At 59.8% G+C, this 13,567-nt stretch overlaps 1 protein-coding gene across 3 annotated transcripts in view; it reads right to left on the bottom strand.

Moving 5' to 3' along the window:
• LOC105471871 (ADAMTS like 2) overlaps nucleotides 1-10,540 on the bottom strand; it is a 40,553-nt gene extending 30,013 nt beyond the window's left edge. The window contains exons 1-8 of one of the 3 annotated variants that reach the window (XM_011724664.3): nucleotides 10,398-10,540; nucleotides 8,516-8,606; nucleotides 7,761-7,903; nucleotides 6,882-6,957; nucleotides 5,447-5,549; nucleotides 4,581-4,726; nucleotides 4,323-4,446; nucleotides 712-792 (exon numbers count right to left, since the gene is read on the bottom strand). In XM_011724664.3, the coding sequence (XP_011722966.2) occupies nucleotides 712-792; nucleotides 4,323-4,446; nucleotides 4,581-4,726; nucleotides 5,447-5,549; nucleotides 6,882-6,957; nucleotides 7,761-7,903; nucleotides 8,516-8,605 (763 nt within the window). In that variant the 5' untranslated portion in view covers nucleotide 8,606; nucleotides 10,398-10,540. Of the gene's footprint in view, nucleotides 1-711; nucleotides 793-4,322; nucleotides 4,447-4,580; nucleotides 4,727-5,446; nucleotides 5,550-6,881; nucleotides 6,958-7,760; nucleotides 7,904-8,515; nucleotides 8,607-9,477; nucleotides 9,507-10,397 lie in introns of those variants that run through there. The other 2 variants (XM_071078559.1, XM_011724666.2) reach the window with 2 other exon arrangements.
• Nucleotides 10,541-13,567: the final 3,027 nt, after the last annotated feature.

Below are 13,567 nucleotides of genomic sequence, written 5' to 3'. Positions count from 1 at the left end.
AGGGCAGGGTCGAGCACAGAGCAGCTCACAGGCGTCAACACCTGCCCACCGTGGCCCAAAGGGTGCAGACATGGCTTGTTGCTCGGCCAATGATCCAGCTTCACAGAGGGCCCTTCCAAAATTTGCCACCAAGGCTCACTACACTCAAAATTTGCCACCAAAATGGGGTCTCACCACTCCATCCATCATGGAAATAACTCCAGAATCCTCAGGTTAGAGGACTCCCCTCCCACGGCCCAGCCTCCCAGTGGAGACTGACTAATGGCAAGAACATCAGCATGAGGCCCCCAGACCTGAGTCGGAATCCTACCTCTGCACCGACTTCCTCTCAGTGCTACCTTGACCTCGTTACCTCCTGAGACTCACTCCTCGAACCCCACAGGGATCTCATCTGCAGCGGCCCCCAGCTTCTGCCTGTGCCAGGCTCTTGAGTGACAGGGAGCTCCCTACCCAACATCACCACCCTCCCATTGTCCAGCAGCTCCGAGTTCAAGGTCCTTCCACGCACAGAGGTAAAGCTGGTTCCCCTGTAAGCACCTCAGCCACACCCACATAGCTGGCTCAAGTTCTGGCTCCTGCAGCCATGCCTACGGCAGTGGCCCATCCCCGTCCTGGAGGAAGGGGTCCAGGGTCAAGTGCCCCTTCTCCGCCATGCACAACACCCCACAACCAAAAGCTCAGTGAGGCAGCCGCCAGACGCTGCGCACCTACCTAGCACGTCAGCGGACTTCTTCCTCTCTACAATCTGGATGTCTCGGGCGCCAGCCGGGATGTGGGTCACCAGAGAGTAACCTGGAGGCAAATGGATGACAGTGAGCCCCTCTGGATTGGAAAGGCACCTTTGGATGGCGCTCGCCCACTCCACAGCTTTTGGAGGGTGAGTGGTGGCTGTCTAAAGGCTAACCCACCCCCCACGCCCACTTGGGTAGCTCAGCTCAGACCCATCCTATTGCAGAGGTTGACCAACCAAGCTGGGCACCTGCCCAGGCTCACCCCTTCCTACCAAGGCCACGGGAGGGCTTGCCCGTGCTTGCCCCAACCCCAACCCCTCCTAAGGGACAACGAGGGCCACAGCGATGTGGAGCACACTGGGAGTTCAGTCCCACTCTGCCATGTGTCACCTAGGAGACCCTGGGCAGCCGATGGGACCCCAGCTCCCTGCGTGCGTTATCACTGCCATTTTAAAATCCTGTCTTGTCACAACACCACGTTGACTTTCAAGGCTCGCTACACTCAAAGACGTGGGTGAGAAAGGACAAGGAGAGCTGCAAATAGAATCTCCAACTCTGCCTACGCCCTTCCTAAGCGCCAGGCCCCAGGCTGAGGTCCAGATCGGACAATACCAGCCGGCTCAGAGCCTGTCTTCAAGGCCCCCAGGCCCGTGGGGAGGCAGCCATGCAGTCCTCCCAGCTAGAAAGAAACCAAGGGTCTGGAGGGGAAATGCTGAGAGAAGGAGAGGTGTTACTGGCAGGCAGCTGAGGGAGGAGCCTGGGGAGAAGGAGACATTTCAATACGCCCCGGGACAGGAAAGAAGGGGCTCTCCAGGTCGGACGTTTCCTGGGGTTTGATGCTTGTTTCACCTGATTCCTCCAGGAGTGGAGGACTCCACGTGGGCCTCCCTGCCGGGGTTAGTGTCTCCCGCAGGCCAGCACCCGCCTGCCATTCCTCCCCCAACACCATCACACCTACAGGTCTCCGGAGATCCTGACCTGTCCCTCACGGACAGTAGTGCTCTGAAAAATGTTTAACAGTAGGCTCTTTGGAGACATGGGGAAACAGGAGCTGTGACTTGTAGCACTGGCCAGTTTCCGCGGTGTAAACACCCCTGCTGTGGCCAGTTTCACGCTACTTTAACTGGGCAGCTTAACTTCAAAATTCATTTTAAAACTTTTTTTTTTCCCTTCTTTGGGTTTCAACACATAAACTTGAAGCAAGCGACTGAAGCTATGTTTGTTTACACCATCAACATGATGTCACTGGGCGTGGCATTGGGAAGAGAGGCTGCAGCACACCCGTATATGGTGTTTTTGCCACACAGATAAAATAGTTACACACTTTGGGAGGCTGAGGCGGGTGGATCACCTGAGGTCAGGAGTTCGAGACCAGCCTGGCCAACATGGTGAAACACTGTCTCTACTAAAAATGCAAAAAAAAAAAAAAAAAAAAAATTAGCCGAGCATGATGGTGGGAGCCTGTAATCCCCGCTACTTGGGAGGCTGAGGCAGGAGAATCGCTGGAACCCAGAAGGCAGAGGTTGCAGAAAGCCGAGATCACATCATTGCATTCCAGCCTGGGCAACAAGAACAAAACTCCATCTTAAAAAAAAAAATTAGTTATAGACGTCAAAGGATTAGAAAGTGGTGACTTTGTTTTAAATATAATGTAGTTAAATATAGGCTGTTGTACTTTAATTTTCAAATTAGCAAGATAAGCTCACAAGATTCTTGAGCATTTAATACCCCAGCCCATCCCACGGCCCCCAGCATGGTTACCAAGCACAGCTTGCCCGGGGAAGGCATGTGGCTCAGCTGGGAGGATCACAGGCCAGGAGCAGGCTGCCTGGGTTCAGGCCCCGTTCTGCCTCTTGTGGCTGTGTGACCTTGGATGAGTTATTTAGCCTCTCTTTGCCTGTTTCTGTATATTTCAGCAACAGTCATGTGGCAGCCTTGCAGAGCTGTTGCCAGGCATGAATGAGTTACCTTGTGAGCATGCAGAATGAGGGACGTTGTTTGCACATCAGTCCCTGGGCCCCAGGCTGAGTTCCACAATAATGTGAGCCCTATCTCTCAGGCCTCACTGTGTGCACAGTGCCTGGCACACACTAGATGCCCTATAAGACACACGCTGCCCCAGTGCCCACTCTCCCTCTGCATGCCCTGGGTCCAGCAGGAGGCCGTGTAAGCAGGTTTGTGGGAGGAAGGGAGGAAAATCAAACACCTTAGCGCCTCCTATAGCGAGGCCACCAAAGAAATGTCCTCTGCCCCCCTCACCCTGCTGGACACCCAGCCTGCATTACTCACACCTCTGCCTGGTGGCTCTGCCCCAACCCTGTCCCTTGTCAGTCCGGCATGCCCGTCCCTAGGTCCCATGTCCAAGCCCCATGCTCTCCAGTGCTCTCCCACTGGCACCTCCTGGAGCTGACACTCATGCCACGGTTAGCCCTCAGTGGCAGGCGAAGGTCATTCTCTCAACCTGTAAAACACGGCCGGGTCCTCCTTGGCCCTAACAGGCCTGGTTCTAATCGAGACTTGACTGGTCTCACTGGGACCTTGATAGATTATTCCCACTCTGGGCCTCGGTTTCCCTGTCTACTAAGTGGGTCTGAAGCTGCCCTGCCTTCACCAGTCTGGAGGTTGCAATAACCCAGTTCCATTCCTCAAGCTTTTCTCCAGACCCAAAAGTGTGTTCAATCTAATGCCAGGCATTACAAGTGACATCCCTCCAAAAGTAGAAAGTGCTGTCCCATGCACAGACACCCACGCCCCCACGAGGGTTGGGACAGAGCTGGACACAAACATCGGGCTGAATGCCCGTAGCTTAGGAAGGGGACAGGTGCTGCCCAAGGGAAGGAGGGGGTCTGGGCTGGGTCAGCCTGGAGCTGACAGGGAGCCTCTGAAACTCAGGCCCCAGAATCCAGTGTGCCAGAGTCAAATCTCATATCTGCAGAGAAAATGCGTCTCAGGCCTCAGTTTCTCCCTTTTTAAAGTGTGGTGTTAGCCGGGTATGGTGGCTCATGCTTATACCCCAACACTTTGGGAGACGGAGGTGGGTGGATCACTTGACGTCAGGAGTTCAAGACCAGCCTGGCCAACAGGGTGAAACCCCGTCTCCACTAAAAATACAAAAATCAGCCAGGTGTGGTGGCACGTGCCTGTAGTCCCAGCTACTTGGGAGGCTGAGGAACGAGAATCGCTCGAACCTGGGAGGCAGAGGTAGAGGCTGCAGTGAGCCCAGATCGAGCCACGGCACTCCAGCCTGGGCAACAGAGCAAGACTCTGTCTGAAAAAAAATAAACTAAAAATAAAAAGAAAGTGCGTCGTTAACACCTCCCTACAGGCTGTCTCAAAGGGCAAATATGACCCCCAAGCCAAGTGTCCACTGGTACCCAGTAGGTCTTCAACAAAGGGTTGCCCATTTTTACAAACCAACAGAGGCCTACAATCACCAGGCCAGTTCGCCTGGGCCTGGATGCAGAATCCGGTGCCTCTAGAGGGGAAAGACTTGCCCAGTGGTACCCAGGAGGCTGCAGACAGGAGCACACTCAGGACCCCCGATTTCCAGACTCAGCTCTGCTTGGACTTCAGGGCACGCTGCTGCCTTACCAAGGTGGGTGTTCCCTTTGCGATAGTTGCCCGTCACGTGGGTGCAGCTGCTACCGTCCCCCTGGCAGACGCCGCACTTGTCCAGTGTGTGGGTGGAGAAAAGCACCCCGTCACAGCCGATGGGCTGCAGGAAGGGAGAGGGAGAGGGCTGCTGGGAGGGCGCTGTGGCCAGGCCTCGGGGCCGCCACTGCCTCCCACAGGCGGGCAGGCAGTCAGCACAGTGAGACCGGCGGTACTTTTGCTACAACGTTTAACAACCTCACATTTTCCAGACACGCAAACCCCTCGCAGGTCGGTGAGCTTGCAGGATGTGCCGTCGCGGGCGGGGACCATGAGCTGCCGCTGGCCGTCCACGGTGGTGCAGTGCAGGTCACACGGTTTGCTGGAGATGTGGACATAGTCATCTGGTGGAGGGAGACAAAGACAGAAGGTCTCAGCGGGACAGGAAATGCCGGATTCAGGGGACTTCCCTTTTCCTCCCTCTGAGACAGCTTTCATTGCATAGATGGGGAAACTCAGGCCTGGAGAACAGAAGGGACCTGTCCAGGTCTCAGTGGCAGAAACTGATGGGTTGTCTGGCTCAGCCCACACCCCGTGAGATCCGGCTTCTACCTCCTTGTGAGTAGGGAGCGGCGCCTGAGACCCACACTGGGGTTCCCCCTCTGCAGGAGGTCTGAGCCAACTCGACACCCCTGTGCTGCTGGCCCTGGGCACCCCAGCCCTGGCCCTCGCAGGTGAGCAGGAGAAGGATGAAGCATTTAAGCTGTTGCCTGAACTACTTGCTTTCCATGGGACCGCATGGGCGGTCTCCATTTGGGATCCTCTCGGCTGGTTCCTGACTGTGCCCAGGAGCCAATAAGTGGGAGAGTCACTATTGCCCTCAGAGGTCAGGCCTGCAGGGAACTCAGCCCTGTAATCTGTCCTGCGTTGATGTCATGGGTGATGGGGGAGGGGACAGACCCCTGGGCCAGGGCTCAGGAGACCCAAGTTCATTCCTGACTCCTTGTCTGACCACCTCCATTTCCCCACCTGCCCACCCGTCGAGTTTGGTCCCAGGTGCCAGAAGGGCCACCCCCAAAGCTCGGTCAGCTCCCTGCAAGGTGGGTCCCCAGGGTGGCAGGTACCCGGGTACAGAGGCTTCCACTGGTGCGTCCGCCCGTTGTACACGTGGGAGTTGAAGGAGACGCACTGCTCCTCGCGGAAGCTCCTCCCGTCCGGCGGACACTCCTGGGAAGTGAGGGGACAGGGAGTCTCCAGGAGGAACTCGGCCCGACAAAGGCATTTTTGTCCAGGCTAAGCAGGAAGTGGCTGCAGCCGGGACAGCCGTGCGGGGGCCACGGCCCATGGGGTGGCCTCTCGGGCTCCTGCGCGCTCCCACGCACTCTCCGGAGGGAGCAAGGACGCAGGCAAGGGCAGCTCCGCCCTGCACGCCAGCCCTCCGCCTGCTCTAGATGCAACCCTCCCATTCCCCACCACGCCTTCTCCCAGTCTTGTGGTGGAGGGGACATGACCCTACTACGGCTGGCAAGGATGTTCCCCTTGCCCCCGTCCTCAGCAGGCCCGGACTGTGTGTCCACGGCGCCGGAACAGGGCCTGGCACATGGTCTGTGGCCACACGCACCGCCTGAATCAGGAAGATCGTGGTCCGGACTCCATAAAGAGGAACCCAGCTTGCAGACAGGAGACTCGTCCTCGGGGGGACCCAGCTTAGTCGTGCTGGGGCCAGAGCTCAAACCTGGGTCCCTCTCGTGCTGGAGCTCATAAATGCCCTTCCCCCAACCCCTGGTTGCACCATCCTAGGAGGGCAGCTGACCAGGTGACACCAACACAGAAGCTGTGGCTACCTGCCTCCCTCCAGCCCCTCACTCCCTGCACGGGAGCACACGCCCCCTGAGACACACAAACACAGAGACCTCCAGCCGCTCCACCTTCCCTGACCAGGCAAGCCACATGAGCCACTCTGGGAGGCCCAGACCCCAGCTCAACATGACCCAGCCCCACGCCCGGCGGTCCTTGGAAAGGTGTTCAGGTTCCAACTGCCCCAGGCCCCACTGGGAGCTGCCTGGTCAGAGTCAACACCTCCTCTCCAGCCTCGGCTACCCAAGGAAGCTGATGGAGGCTGGAGCAGAAGGGCTCTGAGAACAGCCCAGGGAACTGTTTTATGGGGTGGGGGGTACTGTCTCATGGGACGGGGAAGCCTGCCAACTGCTGGGTCCCTGTGAGCACCAGGTGCACGAATGTTGTGAGTAAAGTGGAGCTGCGACCAGAGACCCCAAACCTTGAGGCTGCACTTGAAGCTCCAGGAGCACAGTGAGTCCGCCCGTCCCAGCATCGCTGAGCACTTGTGGGCACACAGACAGTGGTCTGGACAGTGGATGGCTCCGTCCTAGCCCAGGGCCCCCCGCAGCCTTCTCTTCAACCCTGCTCCTGGGCTCTCCTTGAAGTGCAGGCCCAGAACAGAATGCCCAGGAGGCCCAGGAGCCACCTGGAAGACCCCCTGAAAACTGCATGATGACGGGGAGAGCAGGCCATGGTGCCCCTGCCCGGGCCGGGCCTCACCTGCACTCTGCAGAGCTGGTACCGCTTAGACGTGCCCGTGCAGGTCCTGTTCCCGGGGCCTGGGGCGGACTTCCTCCTGGCAGAAAGATGCAGGCTCGGAGTGAGAGCTGCAGAGGAGTTTCAGGAATGTCGCCTGGGCTGGCCCCACGGCCACTGGGGTCCAGAATCTCCCCTGATTCCCATGACCCAGAGGGCTCCCTTCCTCTCTACTCAGCTCCCACCCCGTACACACACCAGAGCCGAGGGAGAATGAGATTTGATTCACTTCTACGTCAGCGGCACATAGCACAGGGGCTCAGTACACAGAACTGAAACAACCACGTGAGTTGCGTGCCAGGCCTGTGCCCAGGTGCACACACACGTGTGTTCTCAGAAGCATGAGGTGGGACCAGCACGCTCTCCATGCCATGGATGAGAAAACTGATGCCCAGAGAGGTTAAGTGACTTGCCCAAGGTCACACAGCAAGGGAGTAGCACAGGTCAGATAGGAGCCGGGTCCATCTGGCAGTGGAGGCTTTCACTGCCAGTCCTCTGCTTCTCCCGAGGCTCCCTGGCATTCTCTAAAGACCCTCACTCAGGTCTTCAGAAGAGAAGGCAGGGTGGTTCTCCGCCTCCAGGACAGACCTCTAGAAATGGCTCCTGCCCTCTCATGAAAGGGCTTCCCTGGTGCCCTGAAGCATGACGGACCCCAGCGCACCAGTGCCGGGGCCCATCCATAGCTGCATCCAGCAGAGGCTGATGGTGGACTCAGCCTGTGCTGCCCCCAACCCGAGAACCCTCCCAGGGGGAGGAGCCACCAGGCTGAAGGGCCAACTGCCCTCTCCTGCCCGCTGCCCTGCCCTCATGCCAGCCCTCAGGGCCATGTGCCCCACCTCGCACCTCTGCTTCAGGCAGTGCCGCTCCTGGGATGTCACCCCACCTCCGCAACTGCGGGAGCACGCCGTCCACTTGGTCCACTCCCCCCACCAGAAGGCCGTGGCGTCGGTGTCCCCCTCCAGGCTATTGGACGTCGGGCTATTGTCCTGGATGAGAGGGACCCCCAGACGGTAGAGGGCTCGAGTGCCCAGCAGGACCAGCCTGCCCCCACCCCATGCCCGAGGGCATCACCATCAGCGGGACTAGAGGACACAGCCCCCTGGCTGGACCCCCCTGCAGGGTCACTCAGCAGCTTGGGTTCAGATCTCCTGGGTGGCATTGAGGGGAACCCCCAAGGAACTGTAGACCACAGGTCAAAGAGGGCCTCTTTGACCTTAAGGTCTGGGATGGCCTGGGGGCTTGGCAAGCTCCTGGGGCTGCACCTAACTGTCCTCACTTTTCCTGGAGCAGCTCAGGGCCCCTCTGCGTTCTGCAGGACACAGCCCACCCTGGCCATGCTGGGGCCTTCACTTGGAAGGGAAGTACTCAGCCCCCCCAGCCCTCTCCTGCCCAAGTCACCAGGGGCCCCACAGTAGCCAGGGGCCCTGTTCAGAGAAAGATCTGACTGGCTCTGGGAAGAAGTTTCTAGGAGCCAAGAGGGGTTCTGGGACCTGGGGCATGTGCCCACACAGCCCCCTCCAAGCCAGTCCATCTGGGAGCGATCACAGCACTTGGGGAGGGGACTGGCATGGGCCCTCAGACCACAACACCACACTCACCGTGGACCCGGTTGACACTGTGTCCCCAGCCACAACCGCCAGAACCAGCAGGGACCAGGTCCAGCAGGAACATTGCCATCTGCCGTCCATCCTAGGAAGCAAGGCCACTGTCACCACCAGGCAAACTCCGCTCCTCTTCCAGACGAGCAGGGTACGCTTTGGGAAGAGCCCTCAGGGCCCAGCCAGTGCCTAGGCCTCAAGGTTATCTGGGACTAGTTGATTGTGGTTGCCTGGCAGACCCTGTTGGGAAGGATGAACCCGCCGCCCCAGTCTAGGCTTAGCAAGAAGGAGCTTGGAGAATGATTAGTAATGCCTGCTGCAGGCAAGACACCCAGCGGTGGTGTGCGTGCTAAGCCTGCGCCACCCTTGATCCAAGGGCATGTAGGGAAGCATGCCACGCTTTGCCTCCAAGTCCTCAAGCACCCTAGAGAAGTGCTGTGGAGACAGACAGCCTCGGCTGAGGGGTCTGGGGACCCAGGAGAGGGGAAAGGCTGTGGCTCAAAGGGATGGGCCTGGGCTCAGTCCAGCCCCTTGGCAGGAGCACCTTGGGATTTTGACTGGCTCAGCTCTTGCTGGCCTCGTAGGAGAATGGCCTCTGCCACTGGCTGCTGAGGGTCAGTGCATGGGGATGGGCTTGGCCAGGTCCCAGGGGAACATGCAGCCTCGCCCTAGACGAGCAGCTCCACAGTCAGCATCCAGCAACAGACGGCACTCAGGTGAGGCAGAACCCAGGTACCTATGCCGCCTCCCCATCCCCGGAGACATGGAATTGGGAGAGGGGCGGGGCAGGAGGAGGTATAGTTTGTGCCAGCGTATCAGCAGTCCAGGGCCACACGGCTGACCTCCTCCCAGCAGCCAGCACCCTGGATCAAAACACCTGCCAGAGGTCAAAGCAAGCCCACTGGAAGGGAGTGTCCAGCCTCTGGGCCCTCAGCCCTCCCCACCCCCTCCTCAGCACTGACCCTGCCCTGTGGAAGGGAAGAACAGAGATCCGCCATGGCCTCTGTCCAGGCCTTGCTCAGGTGCTGAGTGTCACTTGCCAACAAGTTAGAGAAGGGATTTCAGAAACCACGCAGCCTGCACTCATAACCTGGAGCCCAGAGACAGGAGCCAACTTGCTCAAAGCCACACAGCAAGGCAGGACACTAGCAAACCCAGGGACTCAACCCCCATGCCTGGCCAATTCCAGGGGCAGAAGGCATGGAGGTCATTCCTCAACCCTGCCAGTCCAGAGGCCAACTCTGGTTCTGCCCCTCCCTCCTCAGCAGCCTCCATCCAACTTGAAGAGTTTCCTTGCAGGCCGGACACCTGCAGATTTTCAGGGACTACTCCAAGGACACCGCTGCAGCCCGGACGATGCGGCAGTGCACGCTGGAGTGGGGAGCCTGAGTCCTTGACCTCCCCTGCCCCCGCCGCCTGCCCCCCACCTCCCTCCCCTGCAGACCTCCACCTGTACTCCCAGCCTCACACCCACAGGAGCCCCCTCCACTGTGCCATTGGCTAACGGGTGCCCCAGCCTCTGCCTGCCGGCTGAAGACAGGTGCCAGCCGGCCTCACACTTGCTTTTCATTAAGGCTTCCAGACACCGCTGGCTTCTGGCCAGGCCTCGCTCACAGGGATCCCTCCCTCCCTGGGGTCCAAAAGCAGCGGCTGGCGGCAGCAGATAGGTCTGCCTTGCACACAGAGCTTCGGGCGCACAAGGCTAGGTGCTGAGAGGCCACCCTGCCCCGTGCTCTGCGGCCCGACCCCTCCCCACAAGCCTCCCCACGTTATGTAACGGCTCCAGAGGGCGCGGGGTGGTCCTACCCCCAAACCCACTCTGAGCAGTGGGCTGGCCTGGTGGACGCTGCAACGTGAGGGGGACTGGGACGAGGTGGCCTACCTGGCTTCGGGTCAGCAGGTTGTCCTCCCAGAGAAAGGGGCGAGCGCTGCGGAGGGCAGACGGCGCCAGGTGCGCTGTGCGTGCGGGGGCGGCGTGAGTGCAGAGGCTGCGGCCCGGCCTCCCTCTCCCCTTCCCCTCCTCCCCCGCGCCGCCTCCCTCTCCCACTTCAAAGAGCATCCAAGAGAGGGGGTTCCCGGGAGGGGCGCAGCCCAGTGGCGGCTCTGCGCCGGCGGCCGCCTTTATAGCTGTCAGGCAGACGGGGAGGAACTCACACTTCCCACCAGGCCGCTCCCCCGCCCGCGCCGGCCGGCCTGGCGCACACTTTAACCCGCTCTGCGCCTCTGGAGCCCGGCCAGGCCGGCCCAGCTGCCTGTTGGCTGCTGCCGGCGGCGGCGGCCCAGGAGCGGCGAGCAGGGAGGCCTTCTTCCCGGGTCTAGAACTGAGGACCACATGTCGGGTGTCCAGACGGAGCAGCCGCTGGCCGGAGGTTACCGGGGAGGCTGGCAATGGCAAAGCCCCAGCCCCGCCTGTCCGACTTCTGCCTCCAGAGCGGGCCCTGTCCCTGGGGCTCCTGAGAATGGGGTCTGGGATGTATGAGGCGTCCCGTCTGACCGCTCCGTTGTACGGAGGGAAAAGCTGAACTTCCGGGACGACCATGCCCCGGGTCACCAGCCTCAGAAAGCTCCTGAGATGCAGGGGCCTAAGCAGCTGGAGGGACCAAGGGAGAGACCCAGCAAAAGTGAACCAAGGGCTCCAGGGAGGAGACAGATGTGCCCATGGCCTGCTGACCAGATGGCTAGAGCAGCCAGGGCCAGGGCAGAGAGGCACAGGGATTCTGCAGATGTCCGGCACCAACTTGGCAGCCCCTGGCAGGCCAGGCCTGGAGCTCCAGCCCCTGTTCCGGCTGAGCCAGGGCACAGAGCAGAGCCAGAGTGGGTGGAGCGGTAGAGCCCCCCTGGGAAACCCCGGGCAGGCCCCAGACTTTGTGAGGCTTTCCTAAAGCAAGGCTGGGCACCTAGCCTCTGCACACCAGCTTCCCTAGAGCCCATCATCGGCAAACAGAGGCACCTCCAAAACGAGGAGGAGGAGGAAGCTGGGGCACCGTTCCATCAGGTCACCTGTGTTTTTTCATCCATGCCCCTGCCTCCATGCAGCGGATGTCCTGGGCCCACAGCGGTGCCTGGAAGGCCCTTCTCCTTCCCCCTGTCCTCCCTGCTGGAATAACCTTGTGAGTTCCTTCAGCTGCCTTCTTGAGGAAGTTCTGCCCTGTGTCTGACCAGCCACCAGAAAGGCTGGGAAGGAAAGCCACCAGTAATGTGGTGAAAGCGATAATACCCTCTGCCCTCTGTCCGGCTTGTCCTACGGGCCCAGAGCTGTGAGCATCCACCTTTATGATCTGCATTTCACAGGTGGAGGAACTGAGGTTCGGGGGCCGAGTCACCTCTCCAGCAGGCAAGGCTGGGATGCCAGTGCTCCTGGGAGTCGGGTCCCATCTTCTGCTGGGTTCTTTAAGTTCATCTCCCCGGGACCCTCGGCCAGGCAGGTCTTACTCATCTTGTTCCCCCTCTGGGGCCACTGGGGTACATGGTGGCTGCTCCTAGTCACAGAACCAGGACTAACCCTAACCCTAACCCAGGCCCACACTGCCCCCTGGGGTCGCTATGCTGAAGCACAGACATGGTGGCACCTGTCACCCAGCACACACACACACACATAGGCACACACACACACACAGTCCCTCTCACATGACCGGATCGCACTCACTCTGGGAGCCTCTACCATCCCGTTCCTCTCTCTTCTGGTGACCGCCAGGCCTTGCACCCTTTGGCACAGTCCCTGAGCTCTGCTGGCGTTTGTGGCCTCACATCCAGCCAGCGCCAGGGTGACTAATGGTTTCCCTTGGGAGGCACCCCACAGCCTACCAACACAAACACTCCCAGTGTCTTCTCTTGGCTCAGCAAGACGGCACAGGCTGCAGGCTGGCCACCTGGGAGACGGGTCTGTGGGGCCAGCCATCCCCTGGCTCTGTGACCTACTGCAGGCGTGTGACCCTCCAGGCCCCAGCTCCCCTGGCCAGCCACGCTTCCACACCGCCCCCACCCCTTACCCCAGAGCCCCCAGACTTGAGGCCCGGAGGGAGCCATAACTGTCACATAGCAGGTGCTGTGGCAGCTCCTGATGCCAGGGACTCCTTGCCCCTTAGGGGGTGTTGTTGAGGTGAGTCCTCCACTCTCCAGGCTCCCTCTTCGGCCTGCAAATTCCTGGCCTCCCATGGCCTCCCTCATGTAGGATGGTGTCAGCACACACCCACCGGCGCTTGCAGGGCTGTTGCAGCCGTGTGGCCCTGGTGCTGGAGACACCACCTGCCTTTAGAAGGGGATTGTTGGCCAGGCGTAGTGGCTCATGCCTGTAATCCCAGCACTTTGGAAGGCTGAGGCAGGTGGATAACTTGAGGTCAGGAGTTCGAGACCAGCCTGGCCAACATGGTGAAACCCCGTCTCTACTAAAAATACAAACATTAGCTGGGTGTGGTGGTGGGCACCTGTAATCCTAGCTACTCAGAAGGCTGAGGCAGGATAATCGCTTGAACCTGGGAGGCAGAGGTTGCAGTGAGCCGAGATCTCGCCGCTGCACTCCAGCCTGGGCGAAAGAGTGAGACTCCAGCTCAAAAAGAAAAAAAAAAGAAGGGGATTGTCTCCACTTGTGTTTTCCAGCTATCTGAGGAGCTTAGAAACAGGACAGCAAGAATATGTGGAGGGGATGCCCGGGAGGGTGGGGTTCGAGGAAAAACAAGGCGGGGATGGAGAAGCAGGCTTGGGGCAGAGGGGCCGGTGAGCCGTGGTCGACCACTTTGGAGGTTCCCTGGGATGATGTTAGGCGGCCGCAGTGGGAGCAGGGCCTGTCCTCACAGCAAAGTGGCCACGGCAGGTTCAGGAGTTTAAGGACGTGGCCCAAGCTGTGGGAGGTGGGTCCCCTCTCTGGCACCCAGAGGCCTAGCAGGCCTAGCAAATTTATGTGTATAGTGTGGTTCACCTGACTGATAGGGCTGGCCGGCCACGGCCTTGAGAGAGGCCCACCAATACCAGCTTCCCTGGTATCCTGCGGTTCTTCTCTGTTGCCAGCCCAGGACCCAGAACATCCTAGGAGCCTCCTGGGCAGACCCTGCCAGA

This window comes from Macaca nemestrina, chromosome 14 (assembly GCF_043159975.1).
Source record: "Macaca nemestrina isolate mMacNem1 chromosome 14, mMacNem.hap1, whole genome shotgun sequence".
NCBI lineage: Eukaryota > Metazoa > Chordata > Mammalia > Primates > Cercopithecidae > Macaca > Macaca nemestrina.
This window is presented reverse-complemented; position numbering and strand designations above follow the sequence as displayed.